Source organism: Perna viridis, chromosome 11 (assembly GCF_037379345.1).
Source record: "Perna viridis isolate PV_CMFRI_1.1 ecotype Kerala chromosome 11, ASM3737934v1, whole genome shotgun sequence".
NCBI lineage: Eukaryota > Metazoa > Mollusca > Bivalvia > Mytilida > Mytilidae > Perna > Perna viridis.
In genome coordinates this window covers 3,977,108-4,001,403 of record NC_142455.1, presented here as the reverse complement: position 1 = coordinate 4,001,403, position 24,296 = coordinate 3,977,108, and the positions used below count along the sequence as shown (strand labels likewise).

The 24,296-nt window shown below is 33.0% G+C and overlaps 1 protein-coding gene across 2 annotated transcripts in view; it reads left to right on the top strand.

The window, feature by feature from the left end:
- Positions 1–5,806: 5,806 nt before the first annotated feature.
- LOC148602370 (glutathione hydrolase 1 proenzyme-like) overlaps positions 5,807–24,296 on the top strand; it is a 35,384-nt gene continuing 16,894 nt past the window's right edge. The window contains exons 1-4 of one of the 2 annotated variants that reach the window (XM_088554071.1): positions 5,807–5,937; positions 19,672–20,001; positions 20,394–20,519; positions 21,706–21,797. In XM_088554071.1, the coding sequence (XP_088410197.1) occupies positions 5,930–5,937; positions 19,672–20,001; positions 20,394–20,519; positions 21,706–21,797 (556 nt within the window). In that variant the 5' untranslated portion in view covers positions 5,807–5,929. Of the gene's footprint in view, positions 5,938–9,019; positions 9,373–19,671; positions 20,002–20,393; positions 20,520–21,705; positions 21,798–24,296 lie in introns of those variants that run through there. The other variant, XM_088554070.1, reaches the window with a different exon arrangement.

Here is a 24,296-nt window from a genome sequence, read left to right as displayed (position 1 = left end):
CTCATCTCACGCTCTATGATAGTTTACATTCACGACTGTCTTGTGTTTGATAATCCAGAAACGTGTGTAGCTTCAGATCATAACCCAATAATATGTACATTACATGTGCCGATAGCAAGTGCAAATCATAGCGTAAACGGCGACAACAATAAAGCAGCTTGGAGTAAAGCCTCTATAGACAATCTGATAAACTATCAACCTAAAATCAACGAAAAATTGAACATTCATGAACAAAATCTATCATTTGATTCGAAGGCAGATATACAAAAATGGTGTCACCTTGCAGAATGCCACACTCCATGAAGCAGAAAATAGTTGTATACCTAAATATAGTTACAAATCGTATTTGAAATCTTACTGGACTATTGATGTTAAGATAGTCTTCAAAGCGGCATCGACTAAATGTAAGATTTGGATCGAAAATGGAAGACCACGTGGGACATAATATTTGTGTTATAATGATTACAAAAAGCTAAGCGAAATTTTACTAATATCCAGATGAAAGCGTATAATGACTATAAGGAAAAACAAAACCGTGATATTGTAGAAGTGGCTGATTGTGACATAAAATTATTTTGGAAACTTTATCGTTCTAGGCAGTCGAGAAGCCTTCAATTGTGCAATAGTCTCTTAGTCAACGAAATTAAAATCCGAACCCCACAAGGTATCGCCAATGCTTTCATGAACTTCTTTAGTGCAATAACAGAATCAAATGACGAAATCAGTACAATTGAGTACAGCTTCCCGGACATCGCAAATCAGGATCATATTTTTAATAAGGAGTTCTCAACGAGTGAGATAGATTCAATCAATAAAGCTGAGAAAGGCATCGGGTGTTGACAATATACATTCCGAAAATATTTGTTATGGTGGTAAAGCCTTGATTGATGTATTGACTAATCTATTTCATAATATAAAAAGAGCCGCATACATTCCAACTCAATGGAAAACTGGTATTGTAATCCCTGTGTACATGGGACACCCGAAAATAAGGCTGATCCTAACAGTTTTCGACCAATAACATTACTACCTGTGATATATAAACTTCTCGAAAGGATTCTGCTAAATCGAATTCTATATTGGATTGAAATATCTTCTATTGACTTTCCAAACGAACAACAACTCCGTTTAAGGAAAAACGTAGGATGTTCCACAGCTTCATTCGCACGGCATGAGACAATATATGAAAATATTGAACGCAATAGTAAAGTCTATTTAGCTTTTTTAGACACGCAAAAGGCATTTGATACTGTGTGGCATTCTGGATTACTCAACAAGTTGTACCAATTCGGGATTACGGGAGACATTCACAAGCTTATATATAATGCATACCAAAATATTTGTGGAACAGTGCTATTTGATGGTGCAATGCCTTCAACTTTAAGATTCGCCAAGGCGTACGCCAAGGAGGAGTACTGTCAGCCTTCCTTTATCAACTTTACGTTAATGAACTTTTAGACATACTTGAAGAACTGAATATCGGAGCCACTGTGAAGATGGTATATTCTGGCTCGCCGAGTAAAACCATATTGAAGAACATTCTCAGCCATGCAATACATACCTTTGAAACTAGCGAATTGCAATCCTGAATGAACAATGATAATGAGTTTATAAGATTGAAAGAAATCCAAAACATGTATGTCCCTGGATTTGTTTGGACTATTCCAAAGACGGCTTCTGAACTACAAATTTCATTGTATGTCTCAAAAATGATTACATGCCCACTTCAACAGCAACATAAACTTTGTGCGAAATGTGACAACTGGTACCAGGACACAATATATCACAGTGTTATTGAATGTTCGTACACTGAACCATTACGGGATGCGTTCTGGAACAAAGTAATTGACAATGATGTTAATCTGTTTGTTTATTTGGACAACCTTGAATGTGAAATACTACTTCAAACAATGATGGGTAAAGTTCTCCCTGATGACAAATTAGTGACTCCACAAAAAAGGATTTTTTAGATTGTCATTTCTTCTTCCAAGACTCATGAACATTTCATATCTTTCCGAGTGAATGATTTTAAATGTCAGTTAAAATAAATTCATATTAAACTGTGCTGTATTGTGATTGTATTCTTGTCTTTTTCTCTATCTTTAAACTTATTCATATCTTATTATAAATGACTTGAAGTCTTCATCGGCATTAATTGATATATATTCGTTGATATATATATATTCGTTTTAATATATATATATAAACTTGTCATGTTTAGCATTATGAGATTTCTTGAAATCTCACTTATCTGTATTTCAGTCCTAAATAGTCTGAAACTTGTCACTGACTCATCTTTTCAAAATGAATTTTTGTGTGTGTGTATGATCATAATGTTTTGAATATATATTTGTTGTATACTTATACCATGTTTATTGAATATAAATCTCTGTAAAGAGGTAATAAAGATTATGATGATAAATGCGAATACTTATTGCATGAATATTAAACATGCAGTTAACAGAACTCGTGAAAAGACCCAACAAAACGTTGGCCTAATTCAGTATCGCAGTTCAGATGCAACACAATATTTGCTTTCATACATCCGCATTTGCTTTTTAGTTTTACTTTCTTGAGACCGACATACATTTTTGCATCAAGAAAAATATTAAGTCTTTTTTAACATGTTTGTTACCAAAGTCATTTCGACGTTGGTTAAATGTTGGTTCAGTGTTGGCTCACTGTTGGCTCTGGGTTGGACAAATATAGAATAATGCAAGTAATGTAATCATGGTTTTGATTTTAAAATCAAGATTTAACAATACTCTCAAGCAGAATTCGCTTTTAAAACAAGACTTTAAAGAGAAACATAAAATGAAATGGTTGTTCAAATATAGTAGGGCCAACGTTGGACCAACGTTGAGCCAACGTAGAACCTTTTTATGTTATGAAAGTATCTAAAATTTCAAAATGTCGTGTTTAATCATTTGGTTGTTAAGTAAAAACCATTTTGGTTAAAAATGAATCAAGAAGAAACATTTTCATAACTACGGACTACTACAGCAGGTCAACGTTGGGCCAACGTTGTCTTGCCAACGCCAACTAAACGCCAACGATCCAACCATCAGCCAACGTTGGCCCAACGGAGGCATGTTGTCTGTGTTTATGTAAGTCTACATAATGTATAACATTTAAGTAGGAATGTATATAAATGTAATGAAACAGTAATGAACACGTTCATAAAACGAAAACGTAGGATTAGATAAAATCACACACACACACACATTTTCATATATATATATTTATAGACGTACATGTATTCTTTGCTCATTCCATTTCTTTAACTGGATTCTCGTTTTAAATGTTTGTTACATGATGCCAGTGAAATTTTCTAGAAATGCGCAGATCCGGAAGTTGCTTACTTTATTAGTGCATTATAACGTGTCATGCTTATTAGAATAAATCCTGTAACAGTTTTATTGAGCGTTGGTTTCTATTTTTTCTGTGCCTGTTGTTTTGTTATTATTATTATTATTATTATTTATTATTTATTATTTATTTATTTTTTTCGGGGGGTGGGGGTGGGGGGGTCTTTGTAATGTGTTCGTCTTAGGAACTTGAAGTTTGGTTTCCCTTTTGAGTATCGTAAGTTTCTTTTTTGATTTGTATAGAATGAATACCGAAGTTGTGTATTTCGTCTTGATAACTGTTTTGTTATTGTCGATAAGGCCCAAATCTGTGTGATGCTTTCAAAGTATATCAAGTGGCAGATGTGTACCACGGAAACAAAACGCCATCATCATACAGGTATAGCAATAAATGATATAACACCAATCTATAGATCTCATATAATAAAATGAACACTCATGTAAACAGTTACATATTACAGAAATTCTTATCAAAATGACTTAAAATGAATGGTTCACCACGAGTTTGTTCGTTATGAACAGTAGTCTTCTTTGTGTGTCTTTAAATAAAAATGTCATGTGAAATTCGGAAGCTGTTCCAATTCAATAACGAGAAAAATACCCGAACGACATCTTCCCTATAGTGACATAAAATTGCTTATTTTTTTTTCTTTTTGTTTGTTGTATGTTTCTTTTCAATTTTGTGTGTTGTTTATAACTATACATACATATGCATATATTGCATACCGCTTTAAAGAGAATGACATCGTTAAAAATTTATATATTTACATTTAAGTACACAAACATGTAGCAGTCTTTGTAAGAATCATGCAAATTCTGTCATATGTGGTACACCACAAAAAAAGGGCTACATATTAAATTGTTTGATAAGTCTATACGATGAAATGTATAATTATTCATTCCAATCTGTCTGCTTTTAGAATGTAGTTCACATTGGAAAAATCCAATAGTTTCTATTATATGTTAATGTCGTTTATAGAGTTATCTCAAATAATTTTAAATTCTACAGGGCATTCTATATAATGTGTATCTCTTATGAAAAAGGGTTCTGTGAAAAGTTACAGGTAATTTTCTGTTTATTATAACATTTCAAGCGAAACATCAAAAATATTCAAAGTCATTTGAAAACGAAATACAGTATAGTCATAATTACTGATCATCGTTCTCAGGATTCAGAGTCTAATGTTTATTAACAATATAAAACTTGTTTTTTTTATACAGATGTCAACTAAAACAAGGTCTTGATACATTACGGATGCAGTAGCAGCCAATGTGTGGTTACTAGTTGTATTCTGTAGTTTATTTTATCATTCTACAGTAGGACAAACAGCTTTGAACAATCAAAAGCATTTTAGTTTATGTTGGGTTTATTTTTTTATCTCTAAAACGTAGAGATTAACGTGAATATTTTATACACTAATTTGTTTCATGTTTAAATATAACGAGAAGAAGTATATGGTGTATGTGTCAAATAGACAACAACCCTACCGGGATGAAAATATCAGCCCAATGCGCACGCATGCCATCCTTGGTGAATCTTTAAAAATGGTAAAATACCGGTACATTTTGGAGTTAAGTGTTACATATACAGATAAGTGTATTTTTTCCTTCCCTATTGTGTCTAAACTCATTCAAAATTATCACCGATGCTAAGAGAAACAGATATATAAACTATAAAAGTCACTTTTATAACCCTCTTACATTGTCTTTGTGTTGCGATGGTAAACGTCATCTGTAAAACGTCTTTAAAATTTGCTAAGGTTCTTCTGATTATTTTGATTACCGCTATAACTTTGGTTCCCTTGATTACTCTTTGATTACCGCTATAACTTTGGTTCCCTTGATTACTCTTTGATTACCGCTATAACTTTGGTTCCCTTGATTACTTTTTTAAATATGTTATTTTTTTTTCATTTACAAAATTTATTCATTAACATTTTTGATACAATGATCTGTTGACGAATATACTGTAGTTATTTTATTATTACTCATCGAAGCATAATTTGAAAAAAAAAGTTAAAATGACGTCTCGTGTACTTTGTGAAAATAAAAGATTCTAAACCATGTTGTCAAATTGCTTGATTTGTTTTTAACCGACAACTTATTTTTTCACTGTGGTTTCTATACGGAATGTAAATGTGATCACGTGTTCAACAAGAACACTAGGTTCAAAGTCCACAATTTAAAAGAATGAGGGAATTGTAGTATTAACATGCATTTTATAGCGTTATCAAAGCACTAAAACTTTTAAACAATTAACTTAAACATGGTGATAATCATTTTTAGCAATTCGATTTTACTCCAGAACATTCTAGGTATATCAACGAAAATAAGTGAAATACACAAAACTATGATAACGTAATAATACCTGTATCAACAAATCACATTATTATAGTCTGACATGTAATTAAATAGTTATATCAAAGAACATCTTTATATTCCTAACTACTACTAGTACAAAGGTGACGACGTGTGTCCGTTGCATGTCATAACAATGTTTGACAAATGTCCAAAATACCGTTAAAAGGTGGAAAGTAAAAACATAAAAGATATCTGTAAGGATGACTAAGTAAGTGTTTTAAGTTTTTCTAGTTTCTTGAAATAGTCATGTGTTTTTGATATCTTTATTTGACATACAGGGGTGCGAAGTGCAACTCTTTTTTAGACAAAAATAGAAAGATTTACTTGGTGTAGGAGCATTAGGCTATGAATATTGTATAAAAATATAAACTTGATTGTAATAACACAAAAGTTGAGTGCGTTTTCACTTTGGACCTGTGTACACCAAACAAGTGCGTTCAATTTGATTTGTGTATATATGAACACAGAATTATAATTTAAACAATCACTGATCTCACCTGTACATATAGTATACATATATTTATCTCATATTTGATTGAAATAACATCGTTTTTGCTTAATTATGTGATAAAGGCTTTGTTTTCTGTATTCTATATGCCCACAGGACAATGTCTGCCCTCTCATGAGGTTTACTGACGTCACTTCCGCACAACATCTGCGTTTGGTGTAACATTTTCTGATCAGTTGAAATTACGGACCATGCATTTTGTTCTCTAATCTTATATGAATTTTCTTTCCTTCAAGAAAAACAAAAACGGTAACTAATTCATTACTGGTATAAAAATATGGGATAAACAGAAACATAAATGTATATGCGTGCATTTTTAATATTGCCTTTGTTATAAGCCCTTCATTGATACCTTTCCTCGGGGCCGATATCAAGTTCTCGGACTGATATAACAAGGGAAATATATGATGTATATGCTGTATCAACATGAGACTCCTATATCACCCCACGGGCCTCAATTTTCAGTCCGTTTGTTAACCGAAACTTGTATTGTACTAGACCTTTCATCACTGGTATTAGACAATGAATGCATGACAAAGGTGTGCCATATTTTGGGACTTGTAGGACAACTATATATTATAAACCTTATCTATCTTTATTTGAAAAGATTTTAAAGTAATCAAAAGGCCGTTTAAACAATTTCTAAAGGTAAAGTTTGAGTACACTCTCAGGAACATGTACATTTTACTTGTAAAATGACGAAATAACTGAAATAGTCTTGTAGTCTAGAGTTGTGTGTTGCATTTTATGATATCTGCATTTAGTTTATTTTTAATTTTGTATTCATTTAAAGTAAAGAGGAAAATGTAGAAAATATTTTTTTTCAGTTTAGTGCTTTATTATAAAACAGAAGTTCATCTGCTTATGGATGATGCAAATAAGTTACAGCCTAAGCAAACTTTGACTGCGTCTGACATTTTACACTTTCTCTAGACACTACAAACATCTTTCTCAATGTCTGAAAAGTGCTTTCCCCCTAAGGTGGATCGAGAGTTTTATAAAAGGTGGCTTGTTCAGAAAATTTATAGATATGTTTAGGGTTCTTTGGCCAATCATTTGCACGCTTTTGCCTTAATTTGCATAAAATAACATTTAAATTTTCCCATATTATTTTATTATATTTTTTTTCTTCTTCAAAATAATCCAAGTCCCCACCCTAAGTAATGGTCGATGCCTTAATTGTTGTTTATACTTGAGTATTTTAGTATTTTGTCAATCAATTCAGGTTTAGAAGATTACCTATGATATAGAACTTTATTAATACAGGTATATCTTAGAGTCATGCATATAAAGAAAAAAAATCAATAATTGAATTAAATATCTTGTCGACTTCTTTATGGATGACAACCGTAAATATCTCAAACAGTTTCATTTATGATAAAACTAAAAATAAAGTTGTATATAAAAATGGAAACGTAGTGGAGTAACTGCTCTGATAATATACAATTTACTTACTGTCATTTTCCTCCAATTTCCCAACCTACAACTTTACATACAAATGCTTTTCTTGAAATGATCTCAAATTCCACATCATTTACATTACAGCCAAAACAATGGCGATGTTCAGTCGTCTACCCCTCATATGAATGTTAGAAATGACTTAGGTTGTTTTAAACTGAACAATTGAGAAGGCAATGCAAACTCCGGAACATTGTTCTCTTTATACAGGCACACTTTTTGCCATTCCAGAAAAGTGAAGGAACGTGAACGGTACGGAAATGGAGCTTTCTGGGAATTCGAAGGAGATATAAACTTTCTATCAGACACATATTCAAGTTCTCACTGATTAATCAACAGATGAATTGTCTTATAAAAAGTTTGAGGTAGTAGACCAAGGAAATGAGGATAACAATTTTTTTTCTGAACATCATTTTTTTATGAAATGCATGAAAACAAATACTGGTATACATGGCCTTGCATGGACTCGCATGGCGTGTACAAATGTAAACATTAATTTGTATTTATGTCCATGGATATGGTAAACACACATGTCTATGAAAGTTTAATAGTTAAGCTTTGAGGTTCATGTTCTCTTTGATATTTTGTAAAATTACCTGTACTTTCTGGGGGGTCCAACAAATGTGAAAAGGTGAGGTTCCGATCCAGCGATTCGGTCATTTATAAAGGGAAGGGATTCATTTGATCATTTCCACCAAAATGTTAAATGCATTTAGCCGAATTTTAAAAGAGAGAGGGATTTCAATACACGATTCCCTCCCCCTGCCCTGACTATCTATATTATGTGTATAGAAGAGATTTTTTTAAAAGTTTGCAATGTCTGAAATTCGAATTGTTTATTCGATTAAATTTCGTCGAATTATTGAGATGACAAAATTATTCTGACACAATGTGAGTATACTATCATACATTTCGTTTTTTCATTTTTTTCTTTAATAAATTGAAATACACAAATTGATATTTACATTCAAGTGATTGATATTTACATTCAAGTGACGATTTATGCATTTTGTAAATAATTTTGTTATTGTGGATAATGAAAATATTTTTTTTCTTTATAAACCAGAAAGGCTAGTTATCTGATTTAGTCTATCAATGACAATAGAAAGGGCGATGTGTTGGTGTTGTCTTATTATGTTCTTTCCAATGCAAACATCTGGATGATCCCGTCATTACAACAAACCTTACAAGAGATTGCAATCTCAAGAGCTTATTAGAATTTAAAGTACGCTATATTTACGACTTTTTTTAAAGATTCATTCAAATTTCCACTGCAAATAGAAATTGCCGGTCCAGCGGGTACCCACGTATTTTTACATTGTACACGGTTAGAATTTAAATTATTTAGGTCGTCCGAACGTTTTTAGTGTTGTTGGATTCAGGTTGTAATTCGGGACGATCTAAGTCTTCTATTCTGAAAGAAAAATTCGCTTTCATTTTGGTATGAAATAAGTGTAAAATAAATTCGATTTTGAAGTCAAATTTATAAAAAAAAAATAGTTTTGACCACGCATTTGTACGTCTTAGTGACTTGATACGTTTTGGATATTATTTGTGCCGAGAAAACAAAAGTTGCGATATTGTGTTTGTTTGCTGTCAGTAACGCTTCCTCATTCTAGAGCTTATATTTATTTGTATGGAATACAAACTTTCCTTGGGTGAAAAATCAAAAATGACGTAAGTACAATATAAATCAGCATTATTTCATTGGGTTTCAAAATGGCATATCAAATTTACAAGCCCCGTGTGGATCGTGGCTGTTTGGGCTTGAAATACTTTTCAATCATTCAATCAATCAATCAACTTTGCAAATCCCAGAAAATATCATAAGTACAAATGCTCCCATCCACGGGATTTATTAATCTGCTGAAATTTGTTGGAGTTATGGTCGTTTGAAAGTGTTTTATTTCAGAGGTGGAGTTGCACATTAGCAATATTTATGCTAATGATGTTGGATATTGCATGGCTGTTTTCCAGTTGCGTTCTATGAGAACACGTGACCGTCAATGCAATATCATACTAGATTTCTTGTTAGAGCACACATTGTCTTCCTCTCATATTAATTTGGAAAAAAAATCTCAATTCATGTTACAAAAATAATAGGTATACTTTTGTATGTTATGATTAAACACCTTTTCAATTAAAACCTTTTTCCGTAATTTCATCAGGTAAGAAAGTGCGTTATAATTCATAAATGCATGTACTTAATTTAACTAGATGCACCCAACTCTGGTTTTTCCCATTTGATTTTGATTTGGTTTTTCTACAAAAGTGCATAAGGTTCATCCATATACTGTTATACATCACAATAAAGATAAGTTACGTCTACAACGTATCTATCTTCGTGTCCAGGTGCAAGGCTGAAATATGAATAACTGGAATATTCGTATTCTTTATATGCATCACATGCGTACCTAGTTCAGATCCTTCGCCTGGTGGCTGAATACGCATCTAAAACATTTTTAAACGGACTTTCAATTGTAATTATTATAATGAATTTAAATGATAAGTTCTATTTTAGATTCATGTCGGTTTTTTGATCAATAAATGATTCATGGAAAGATTTTTAACGATAAGTCCGTGACATCATTTTTTAAACAAATGTTTTTAACTGTGACAGTTTTTTTCGAAAAACTGACACAGTAGTTTTAGGTGTAACTGTGAAACCTGCCAGAGAAAAACTGACACAGTAGTTTTAGGTGTAACTTAGAAACCTGTTTGAGCCGAACTACTTTTTCGACTTTAAAAACGTTCCGTTTAGGACAGATTTACCACGGTTCAAAATATATTTAACTTGATATAATGGGACCTGAGTCTGGTTTAGATGTGTTATTTCGGATTATTTAGGGATTGATTTATACAGGTTTCACATACCCTGGGTTTCTTCCTTGAAGTTCCAGGATGCCTTTCATCCACACATGTGTACCTTCTGTGTATCGTTATGAAACTTACAAAAAAGAAAAAATAAAAAAATAACAAGTTTTTTTTTTTAATTCAGTATTTACTTGTCTCCTTTTATCGGTTATGGGTTGTTTTGGACACTCAATATTTGCTCAGAAATACATGTAACAACCACACCAGATGTACATACTGCGACTAAAAATGGAACGAAGATACCCCTTCTCAAAATACAAAAACCAAACTTTTCAATTTGCATCGAGTGATCAGGCGAGGCATATGGATAATTTACTGCCTTACAAAGAATTACCTTGCAAATATGGGGTTCCAATCCCCATGGAACAACAAAATGCAAAACTCACCCCTCTTGTTCCTCATTATACACACAACCTTAATTGAAAATCTGTACAATTTAAAAAAATATTTGTAGTAATCTATTAAATACCCCTTCAATAAACAACACAATATCACTTTAGAATCTTGAATTTATCTAATTAAGTAAAAGTGCGTTATACATTTCAGTACGTGATTATGATTTTTCCAGCGATACAAAAATAGATCTGGATAGGAAAAACGTGAGTTAATACGGAAGCCCATTAGTGCCAGGTGTTCACTTATTTTTAAGTCGTTATAACGACTTAGTATCTCGTTATAACGACATGACTGGCCTTGTTAGATATGTCGTTAAAACGAGATACTTAAGGTTTAAACAAGTCAGCCTAGTTGTTATAACGAGATACTAAGTCGTTTAAACGAGATGCTAAGTCATTTAAACAAGTTCGATATATCGTTTAAACGAGATACGAAGTTGTTTAAAAGAGTTAGTTTTGTCATTATAACGAGATATCAAGTTGTTATAACGACTTAAAAATAAATGAACACATCGCGCTATGGGCTTCCGTAAGTTCATAATGTTCAAAAAGTTCATATTGATACCATACATCGTCATATAAAATATGCAGTGAAAATAACTAGTTTACAGGGACTTTAAGAATGGAGGCGTCTAGATGGTTTCCAGGCTATTAAATTTTGCCCACATTTGAGTGTGTTTTCACTTTGGACCTGTGTACACCAAACAAGTGCGTTCAATTTGATTTGTGTATATACGGACACAGAATTATAATTCAAACAATCACTGATCTCATCTGTACATATAGTATACATATATTTATCACGAATTTCAATGAAATAACATCGTTTTTGCTTAATTATGTGATTAAGGCATTGTTTTCTGTATTCTATATGCCCACAGGACAATGTCTGCCCTCTCATGAGGTTTACTGACGTCACTTCCGCACAACATCTGCGTTTGGTGTAACATTTTCAGTTGAAATTGCGGACCATGCATTTTATTCTCTAATCTTATATGAATTTTCTTTCCTTCAAAGGAAAAACGGTAAATAATTCATTACTGGTATAAAAATATGGGATAAACAGAAACATAAATGTGTATGCGGGCATTTTTAATATTGCCTCTGTTATAAGCCCTCTATTGATACCTTTCCACGGGGCCGATATCAAGATCTTGGACTGATATAACAAGGGCAATATATACTGTACAGTCTCTGTCTGGGATAAACTTCCCACTTGCCCCACCCCATTCCCCATAGCCCAATACCCCATTCCCTATTTCCGCTTGCCCCATAGCCCCATCCCCCTTTGCCCCATACCCTTTTCCCTTTAGCCCCATTCCCCATTGCTCCATCCCCCATTGCATCGACTTGTCCAATGCTTTTTTCCATTCCGAAAAGAAAAAGTAAAGTAAATGTTTTATCAAACACATATAATGCATTAGTATTTAGAAAGTTTGATGCAATCAATATTGATTTTAGAATCTCGTCGGCGAGTCCGAGCATTACCGAAATCACGCGATATTTGCATTGTTTACATGTATTATCGCCACTCCGAGCTGCATGAGAAATAATCATGCAAAATAATTCTATAAATGTATGTATAAATTGTGAATGAATTTGATTTCTAAAATTATTCTTCAAAATGTTAAATTGTCAGGGTAAAATTTTTGTTGATTGTTGTTTTTATATATTTTAAACCAAATTCTTGAAAATGAGATATTGTCGCAAATTAAATGAGTGCAAACACTTAAAATTATCTTAATGGCCTTAAATCAATGTTTATAAATGTTAAAATTGTCAAAATAATCATAATATGTGTGGCTGTGATACATTTATTTCAAGGAATTTCTAAAAAATGACATATTTCTGCAGATTGTTAGGGTGCAAACAATTGTAATTTCAAAAATGGTCCCAAATTATTGTTAAAAATATCAAAACTGGCAATATTTGTATCCCGTTGGTGGTTGCAACACTTATATTTCAGTCAAAAAATCTTCAAAATGATATATTTTTGCAAAGCGTATGTGTGCGAACACTTTTAATATACTTATTAGTCTAAAATTAATTTAAAAATTGATAAAATTGTCTATATCTTTATTATGCTGATGGCTGTGATACATATATTTCAGACCAAATTCTTGAAAATGAGATATGTTTTGCAAATTAAATGAGTGCAAACACTTAAAATATTCTTAATGGTCTTATATGTTAAAATGTTAAAATTTTCAAACAAAAAAGTATCATATGTTTGGCGGTGACATATTGATTTAAATTAAATTACTCAAAAATGACATATTTGTGCAGATTGTAAGGATGGGAACAGTTTTAATTTCAATAATGGTCTAACATTCTTGTATATAAAATATTAAAAATGGCAATATTATTATCCTTTTCGAGGTTGCGACGAACGAAATATTTCTGCCAATTGAAAGGAAATCAGCATTTTATTTTTTTTTAAATGATCTTGTTATTCTTGCTCAGTTTGTTTGTCAATATTAAAATCATACGAGTGTCTCCGACACAAAATTATCTCAGTATAAATTTTCCAAAATGATTTACGTTTAGAAATCGTGTGATCGCAAACATTTTATTTCTATAACGACCAGAAATTAAATATTGTACAAATGTACTTCCTGTTAATTTTTAAAAAAAAATGTAAATGAATAATGGACTGCGACACCTGTAATAATTAAAAATTACTCTAAAACAAGCTTGTTTAAAAATTATTTAATTGCTGCCATAGAATTATGATAGGTACGTTGCTAGCGGTAAAAGGCAGAACAATTTGTTTGATTGACCAATCAAAATTATTCCCCCGCCCCATTCCCATTGCCCCATTCATTTACCCCATCCCGATGCCACATTCCCCATTGCCTATTGCCCATTGCCCCATCCCCCATTGCCCCATACCCAATGAAATGGGAAGTTTATCCCATACAGGTACTGTACATGCTGTATCTACATGAGACTCCTATATCACCCACGGGCTATCGGCTGATATCGGTTGATACTGCATGTGATACAGATTTTAACATATCATGTTCACAACTGTAGCTCTCTACTGCATGTTCTGTCGACCAGAGCAATACTACAATTGCCAGGTGTTTAAATTGTCCTGACGGTAAATTTAATCGTTCTGACCTAGTACTGTCGTATGTTCTGCATGAATGGTAATAAATTTGACAGTCAATTGATCACGGGTAGATCCAGGTTTGGAGGTTACAAGCGTAAATAGCTGAGATCGTATTCATGCTGTTTGGGCTTGAAATACTATTCAATCATTCAATCAATCAATCAACTTTCAGAAAATAGAATAAGTACAAATATACAATAACTGTTCACAAACACATTTACCAGCTATTTGTGCATGTAGTTACTTTAAATGAAAGAAAATTTAACTTAAATATTTTAAAAACAAATCATGCAAATACACATACTTGTACATGTATTTTCTAACTTAGCGTGCACTTTGAAAATATACTAATAGTTCTTACATTTACATTTCAAACAGCGAAACTGTCTATGGACTTCGATTCGGTTCGGTTTAGGCAGGTGCTCGGTTAAACAAGATTCCAAATTCTTTGTTTATTGATATAAAGAGACTGCTTAAAGTGTCTGGTTTAGACAGTTTTCGGATAATGCATAGTCTGATTTATACAGGCTTCACAGTACGACGTGTAGAGTACTGCAAGTAGATTTAGAAGAGTGTCATGATTTCTGCTAAAAATGAGTTTTCAATGTACATTGTATCACTAATCAGAGAACATTCCTTTTATGTACATCTCCATACAATATTATATAACCATTGATATTATATACGAGAATAGGTGTGTTGAATATGACAAAGAGACAACAACCCACCTAGATGAAAATGTCAGCCCATTGCAAGGCTATTTGTTGGTCTTCAAGGAACGACGAGGAAACCCTCACACCCAATGGCAGGCTGCAGCTTGCCATATCCAGCCGGCCCTCCTTGTGTATTGTCACATCCAGCCGGACGTCCCTATGTATTAACACACCCAGCCGGCCCTCTCTATGTATTAACACACCCAGCCGGCCCTCCTTATGTACTGCCACACCCAACCGTCCCTCCCAATGTATTGCCACACCAGGCTGGCACTTTCTATGTATTGTCACAACCAGCCGGCACTCTTTATGTATTGCCACACCCAGCCGGCCCTCCCTATGTATTGCGACACCCGGCCGGCACTCTCTAAAATGCATTACATAAGGCAAAAATAAAGGGATATAAGGTTGCTTACAAATAAAGCTATTGAGTTCATTGTTAGTCACGTACAGTCTATTTAATGTCCCATATATTCTTCTGAATATTTTTCAATATACCTTGACATGCAGCAAAAGATTTTGACCTACGCCATTTACATGCACTCATGTACTATAGGTACAGGGTTCTTTGTAAATTTAAGCTAATCAATGATCTTTTTATTCTCAGTTTACTTGTATAATGAACATTCATTTTTTTAAGAAAAAAACAAATCCAAGTGGGTTTAAATGGAATGTATTGAGTTCTTAGTCTACTGTGTCTAAGGATCAGGCAAAATGTGTATAAGGTGTGGCACATGAAGAAAAATAGAAGCAGAGATTTTATATTCAAGTATTTATTACTCATAACTTCCAGAAATAGCCATCAACGTGTTCGTAAGTTTGCGCTTTTTTTTAAATATTGATAGGTCAAGTTTTGATGAAATGCACTATCATAAATGGAATATGTCGGAAAATTTCCAGCACTTTTTCCCTATATTAGCAGTAATATCTATGTCACAAATTCTTCTGGATAAATTTAAATAGCTTTTCGGTTGCTTTTTAGATGAATTGAGTACATGTTTATGTATGCTTGAGGCACAACTGATTAAATTGAGAATATAATGATGAGCAACTCATTGCCCGATTCTTACATAAAATTGTACTTTGTAATATATACCAAACGTCTCGATCTTGCAACAAGTAAATAACATTAAACAACACGGGTAGGCTATGTACATGTTCAAAAATAGATAGAGATAATTAACTTAAAGTTTAATTTTTCACCAAATTGAGAGTATGAGATCTAAATTTGATGTAGTCATATACATGTACATGTACGTAGTTGTCCGAAAACCCTACTATGTAAGAGTTCATGTTTTGAAAAAGATTGTATAATCTAACCGTAATCATTGGCTTGACACGAACATAGCTAATGATATCAATAATATAAACCCCATCTACGAACATAGCTAAAGATATCAATAATATAAACCCCATCTAAGCGTGCTTACAAGAGTTCTTAATTTTTGTGACGTATTGTAACTCCTGGTCTAATATTTGTTATTACATGATATCAAATGAAATTAAATGCTAATTCACGTAATGTAGTGTCATAGAATATTTAGGCTAAAATATTCGGCAAATTATTTTTATTGAAATTTTATTAATTTAAAGAAAAGTTAAAGAATTATATTAACTGTAAACATTGCTATATTTGATTTTAGTTAGATATTTTCTAAGACGACTTGGTCATTACTACAGTACAAAAAGACACATTTAAATTTATCACTTATCCTTGAATATTTGCTTTCGGCTACATAGTTTGTACACAAGGGTGAATTAATTGCAGTTGTTCAACAAAGAGTCAATTTACACCAAAACTTATTAGGAAATGTCAATTATAGAATTTTATCACATTTGCTTGTTCACGAAAAATCATTAATCCCTATATAATGTGTAAACTCCCAAGAAGTGTAACGTAGCTATTTTCGGCTTAACATAACTTGACCTTAGCAAATGAAAGGTAACGCATGTGTTTTGTTATTTCTTTGTCATAATTTTAAGAAAGTCTAACGGTGACCACTGATTTGTCAAACCTGTAAAATAGTGCAAATCCGTGAATGCCCCTTTTGGCGTGGTTAGCGTTCATTCCTGATTTGGAGTCCTAACCAGCCAGTTATTACAAAGTATTTTCATTCACAGACCTTTGCATATTTTCAGTCTGCCAAAGACCAGGTGTCAGACCACGAAAATTGGTCACCTACATATAAGCCTAACTGTAAATTCTACCATTGTGAGCTACCATCCAACAACATACAAAATGTATCCACAACAACCAAAAAAACCAGTTGGGACAGTAGTATATAATAACGAAATATATTCAAGTAAATGAAACTTGTATCATTACATACAATTAGAAAGAAAATAGGCTTATAATCACAAGTCTACTAATTTTTAGTCCAGAATTTCTGCTATAGAAAACATTCAAAACCGACGACCGTATTTAGTACATGTACATGTATATAAATTGGACTACATGATGCATAGTTGACAAATTTTTTTTGCTTTGCATTATTACCATAGAATAGTAAAATGTCATTTCATTATCATGGTCCTTCCACGCAGTAATTTGCAAATATCGCTCTTTAAACAGCCACGTCATACATGTATACATGTGTACTTTTGAATGCGAATTAAGAAATAAATCACGGAAACTCCAATTTATCATTGTTTTACCACGGGCTGACCATTTATTTTGCATTATTCTATCCCCACCGATAAAACAATAATAAATTAGATAAATTAGAGTTTTCGTGATTTATTTCAATTCTAATAGGACAATAACGGTACTTTTTTTTTTACATTTTCGTGACTTATTGTGGTAACCTTAGACCCGCCATATTTGGCTGTACATTTTACACTATCTATGTAATTTCAAATGGTTGCTAGTGAAATTTTGCTCGGTATTTTTCACAATAAAGGAATGGGTGAATTAAGTAGAACGACGGTAGATATGGCAATAGTCGTTTTCATTATAAGGTCACAATGGCCACACATGGACAGGTACAATATTTCATTCATTGACAATTGATATTGTTTGGTTTCATACAAAGTCATGATGGCGCACGAGGCACGTGCATGGCGAATGCTACCGAGTATGTGTGTATGTGGTTTTACGGAATATAATATAACTTTTCTAAAACATAACGTTTAATATTTTTTCTATAAATATGAATTAGATGTACATTCACGCTACTGAAATGAATGAAAACAGCTGATACACATCCGAATATTACGCGTATTTGTTTACAAAATAAAGGTAGGCAGTAATCTACACACACACACACAAACAAGCCACGCACAATAAATCGCGTGTTGTTCATAGAGCAATCGAAAATCGACCACAGTTGTGGTCTCAAAGCCTGGTAAGGACGTCATATTAGACTCTGGGTTCTACTCTCGTGAATTCAAAAAGTCACGTGACGAGACTTACATGCCCCTTAATGACAGAATATGAAAATGTACATCAAAGAGATACGATGACCATTTCATCATGATTTTTTAAATGAATACCAAGTGCATTAAACTCTATCATGTCAAATACAGTCGAACCTCGATGTGTCGAACTCGGAAAAGTCGAAATCTCGGATAACTCGAACTAATTGCAAAGTCCCTGCAAAACTTCCCTTACCTCAATACAATTTTACATCGGATGACTCGACCTCAGATTAATCGAAACCTCGGATAACTCGAGGTAATCAATCAGTCCCTTGATAGGACTTGGCGGTTAATTAACCCCGATGTCTCGAAGTCAATTAATTAATCGAAAACTGATTGCTTTATTACGAACCATGATCGATGCATGTGTGTTTTAACAACGATTAACGTGGCTTTTAAAAATAATTTGTTGACACTTTTTATGACTTGATTTGTGGATTTAATTAATTTAAAAATGTGCATGTAGTGAAAAGAAACGATTTTATAAATTTCACGTCGAAATTCACACTAACAGTGATATCGGATATTTTGATATGATTAAACAAAATACAGATTAATTGTGTAGGTATCTGACTACTTAATGAAACATCAAACAGACGATAGTCAGTGTATTTCAACGACGACATTCGTTTCGCTAGTGAATTTGAAATTTTATCGTAATAATGTAGAGCACATGCCATAGTTTGACGATATTCCTGATTGTGAGTCAAGCAAAGCAGCATGTTATGATCTGTGACGTTTTTGATGTAGACGAAATAAAAAGGAAACTTGATACCACACTGCATGTTATGTAGAAGCCGATCTGACTGTAAAGAAACTGATCTACATGTGCATGTAGTTAATAATTTGAGAAAACTGAACAATTTTAATTTGGAATTTATTAACTAAGTTAAAATACGATAGCTACTGACAATTTTATACTAAATGATAAAACGTGCAAAAACGAAAAATACCCGCCCAAATTGTTTTTCTTCTTCTGTAAATAAAAAATATTAAATAAATCTTCCGTCCAAAGACGGGTGCGTTCGGATTAACATACCTGTACATTGTACAATTTAGTCTAAATTTGATGGAAACAATCGAAACTACTCAGCGACAGCACTGAAACCGCGGATGAAATTTGTCAATCAATGATTATAAGTTCTTTGTGTAAACAATCGGAATTACTCAGCCACTGCACTGAAACCGCGGATGCAAAACGAAAATCTACTTTCCAATATTATCCTACAAAAAAATTGGAGCGAAAAGATAAGGTACACATGTAGGAAAAAAGTAAAAGTAAATTTCAACCAGATCGACTGTAATAGTTTTAGCATTATACCGGACAAAGCCCGCTTGTACATACGAGGTTTTTCTTTTGTGTATTGAACAATGACTGAGTATTTCCATTCGTAATGCAACTTCTACATGTATGATATGGAAGATTATGACCCTTATATTTTACACGCAACTTTCGTTTCAGACATGTTTCCCAGTCCCGTATGATACTTGTGTCCACATTTCTGATATGTGCTTTAATCATAGCATTGGGAGTAGTTCTTGGGCTCAAAATTTACAAAGATGAACCAGCAACAAACGGAAAAGAATGTGGAACATCGCAGAGTCAAGGACAAGGTCAAGGAGAAAGTACCACTTCCGCCACATCTGCAATAACAACGAAAACTTCGGCAACCACTACATCAACAACACAAACGACAACAAAATCGCCCATATTTGTGTCCGACAGTCCTGAAGGTCATTATAAATATGCTGCTGTGTCGTCAGATGCTGGACCCTGCTCGACTGTTGGAACGTAAGATCATATTTATGTCATGTTTTTGTTTTCTATATGGTTGAAATTACAATGTACTTTATGGGTTTGCGGAATTTTTCTGATGTGCACCTAAACATTTTTAGTAAATATTTGGTTATGTATATATAAATTGAATGCATGTACTTACATGTATATTAATCTAGGTGCACCCGAACTTACCTGGTCTTTGCTAAGATTAGTGATGTTTGGTTTTTATTTTTTTTTGTATGTGTGTTTACATTTGCTATTCTTTTAGTACTTCCCAAGTTGTCATTTGGCTGTCCACTCCAAGGATTTTTTTTCTAATTTCATACCTTCTTAACAATATCAATTAGTTTGTTACATGGTAATAAATAATAAAGAGAAAATCGTTTTAATCATTTTCACCACAGAGACTTGATGGCCAGACGAGGAGGATCCGCCATTGATGCAGCAGTGGCAACCATACTTTGTCAGTGTATCTATCATTTCCATAGCTGTGGTATCGGAGGAGGCTTCTTTATGACTGTTTATACCAGGTAGATATAGACGAGATCAGTTTTAACCTCTAATAAAACTGTTCTACAACTCTCAGAAGAACAGTATATGACAATTTTAGAACAGTTCTCGGACAGTTCTAGAGCCAGCTCTTCTGACAGTCTTTACCAGTAGAAATGTTTCTGTAGAGCTGGCTCTATTATTGGAACAATTTTCGTAGAGCCGGCTCTGCTAGAAGTGTCAGAAGAGCTGGCCGTATAAGTTAAACTGTTCTCGTAGAGTCGAGTCTGCTCGAAGAGCTGTCAGAAGAGCTGGCTTTAATAATATTCTATGACACCTTTAGAACTATCATAGAGCCGGGTTTTCTGTCTGTTCCACTGAGAGCTGATCTCATCTTCAGTATTTACGGGGTTTATTTTACAATAATTCTATTTGACATTGAAATGTATTGACGGCAGTGGTTGGTTAAAGGAGAGATTGAGTGGTCCGGAGTCTCTACAGAATTTGTGCAAAACTTACAAAGTTATAGCCTTGAATAGCTCTGGATCTATGGATCCACCCCTGGACCGTATATACAATGTATGTTAGCGATATACCGAATGTTAATATTTATTAAGAAATCAAAACGTTAAATAGTTTAAAGTTGCTAGGATGTCACCCACTTCGAATTTATTAAAAATTTTGTTGGATCCCTTTGTCCAGTTTAAATATAATAACAGTACTTGATATGACAATAATCTTCAAGGCTAAATATGGGAATTTGACAAAAACTGTTCCTCCGTTCATATAACACAGGCGAAATGGCATTTTCCACATACACATCAGTAACAGTTGTTTATTAAATGGATGTATTGTTATTGTTAAATACATTTGTAAGTAAATGTTATGACTGTCCTTCAATACATATATATATTTAGATCTTTTTTTACATACACGCGTACATGTTTCCCTCAAATGAATAATTTACATTGGTAAAAGCACTGCGACGATGGAAACATTGTTGGTTCTAAATTCTGTTACAAATAAGGATACGTGCTCTTTAGTAATCGAATACACAAACTACGCGAAATCTAAGTTGAAAGGCATAAAACGTCTTAATTATTTCTTAGATTTTCATTGACTTCTCGAGAAGTTCGTGCATGTCGCAATGGGGAATGATATGGTACATGAATTCATTTGTGCAGTTTTTTTCTTGATATTGTATCCAAAGTTTAAGTTTTTTTACAGAGAAACAAACGAAGCCTATACTATTATAGCACGGGAGATGGCACCTGGCGAAGCCAATGAAACAATGTATAAAGGAAGATCATCTCAAGAAGGTAAGTGAAGGGAGATAATCGTGCAATGTGACTGCATTATATATATGTATATAACCATCGCACTTGCTTCCCGACCGATCTAGTTGAAGTGCAGATATCCGTGTATTACAATGCGGTTCGTTTCAGACGATGTACCATACAAACCTTCATGCGTTGGAATAAGATAAAATAAGTTTGGGTGTTGGAAAACAAGCACAAAAGGTGTGAATCTAGATCCAGCAGGACCGGCGCGAACCCTCCATTTTTTTTCGAGAAAAAATAGTTGTAAAAAAAGAAAATCACTGAAGTATGACGGCGTGCGTCTCCTCTGGGCCAGTCAGTGCACCTTTACGCTCTTTCATTTTTGTATTTGCCTCTGAGCACAGATGTTTTAAGACAAAAATCATGTCACTTCTTTCTAACTTATCCCTTATCCAGACGTTAACAAGGGTTGTGACGTAGACTTAAACACAGTGTTACTTATGTAAAAGAATACGCATTGAGCACCAGAAAACACATGAAAGCCTTTGTTAAAAAAAACAAAAACATGAGCAATATTTAATAGCTTTCATTTTTTTTGCGATTAGGTCACTGAACGATAAACATAAGTTTAAGAAAGTTGCAATATGTAAAAGCGCCAGAAAAGATCACTCGCATTGGATATTCCGAATATATAATGATACAATGTAATGACAGATACAATGAACTGTAATAGAATAAAGAGGTTTATAGCGCATTATGAAAGAATAATCAAGGGAACCAAGATTCTAACAGATATCGGAAGAATGTAATCCAGGGACAAAAAAAAAAAAAAAAAAAAAAAAAAACAGACACACGCAACAAAGAATATAAAACAAACAAAATAAAACGTACAGAGTAACAATATAATGGGAGCAAGGATCAGGTGCACCGGTAGAGTAAGCGTCCTCTGTTTTCTTGAAACTTTGTTTAATCAAATATTCTCATTTCAACTGCCTGTACCAAAGCAGGATCGTAGCAGTATTTCCAACTTTCCGTTTTTTGCTTTCATATTGCCATTGTTACATGTACATGTATATTAACCTTTGTTCACTATTCCGTATACATATTGCTTACATGTACAAATGTATTAGTTCTAAGCCGGTGACTTTTTCACTACCAGTCGTTGATTTTAATTCTACAAGTCAGAGTTTTCCCGCCATTTTACATTTCAGAGTTTTCTAAAGATTTCATTTGAGAAATCAATTCTCCTTCAGCCTAGTATTCTTTTTTTCAAATTATGTCTTTTTCTCTCTATTGTTAACTTAAGATTTTATAATAAAAACAAACTTGAAGATTTTACTTTTACGATCTCGAGTTGAGAAATAATCTATAACACCCATTACTGAAGGAAAACCTGTATATAAAAGATTCATAATACATTCTACTCCAACTTAGTATTAACATTTTAGGGGTTTTGGAAATTAGTCAAGTTACACCATATGCACCACAATACACTTTACTAGTTCAAAGGGACTTCTTAACGTTCGGCCACCTTTAAAATCAGCTTTCATTACCTTGAACTTTTAAAGCAACCAGTTATCGGCCATTTCAATATCAGTCTTTTTAATATTTATATTTTTATCATCATAAGAGACCGATATGAATATAGATGAGAAAATATATCAAGTATCATATTTTTAAAATAATATTTGTTGAATGTCAAATGTCCTATCACACACTCTACTTTTAAGATGGCCATATTATCATATTTATCATACTCACACGGTAGGAATATCGTTTAAGCACCCATATTTTGATAAATATCCATGTGCTGAGATAAAATCATTTTAATTTACTGGTAATTTGCTTTTGAAATTAGATCGTGTATTAGTGGTCATGGAAGATAGACACTAGAATGAAATAAAAAATCAGCTGTACACAGGCAAACAATTAACCTTGAGTAAATATATCGTTTGACAAGTTCTTCATTTAAAGAGAGGTTCCGATGTTTTTATTACATTTGATAGAGCAACCTTTGAATTCAAATTTCAAATAATAAAGTGCAGACGATACGGTGACTTATCGCTCTCTTTCTCTCTATAAAATGTTATTATTATATTAAAGTTTTTTTTTTTCAATCTCAAACTTGAGATTGAAGAATGAATACTTTAGTTTAACAAACATGCTAATTATGACCATAATTTCAACCAAATTTTTTGAGCAAAATTCAAAATAACCAATTATATAAATATTACAAATTTCGGTATGCTGTATATGTGTTTATCATCATTTAAGTATACAAGGCCCATGTTTAATACAAAGAAGTTTAATGGGGTTCGAATTTTGTGCTAAAATGACAATACAGTAACTACATGCTTCTTAGATACTTGTACTTCATACCCGTTAAAATACAGCCAGGAGTTTTCATTGACATGGTGTACATATGCTTATAATGAACGTTCATTAAAATAAAATCAATAGTTCCAATAAATACACGTTGCGTCATGTACATGTATAAATCAGCGAGATTTGCTTTACACACTGCAAGTCTCGTCATAT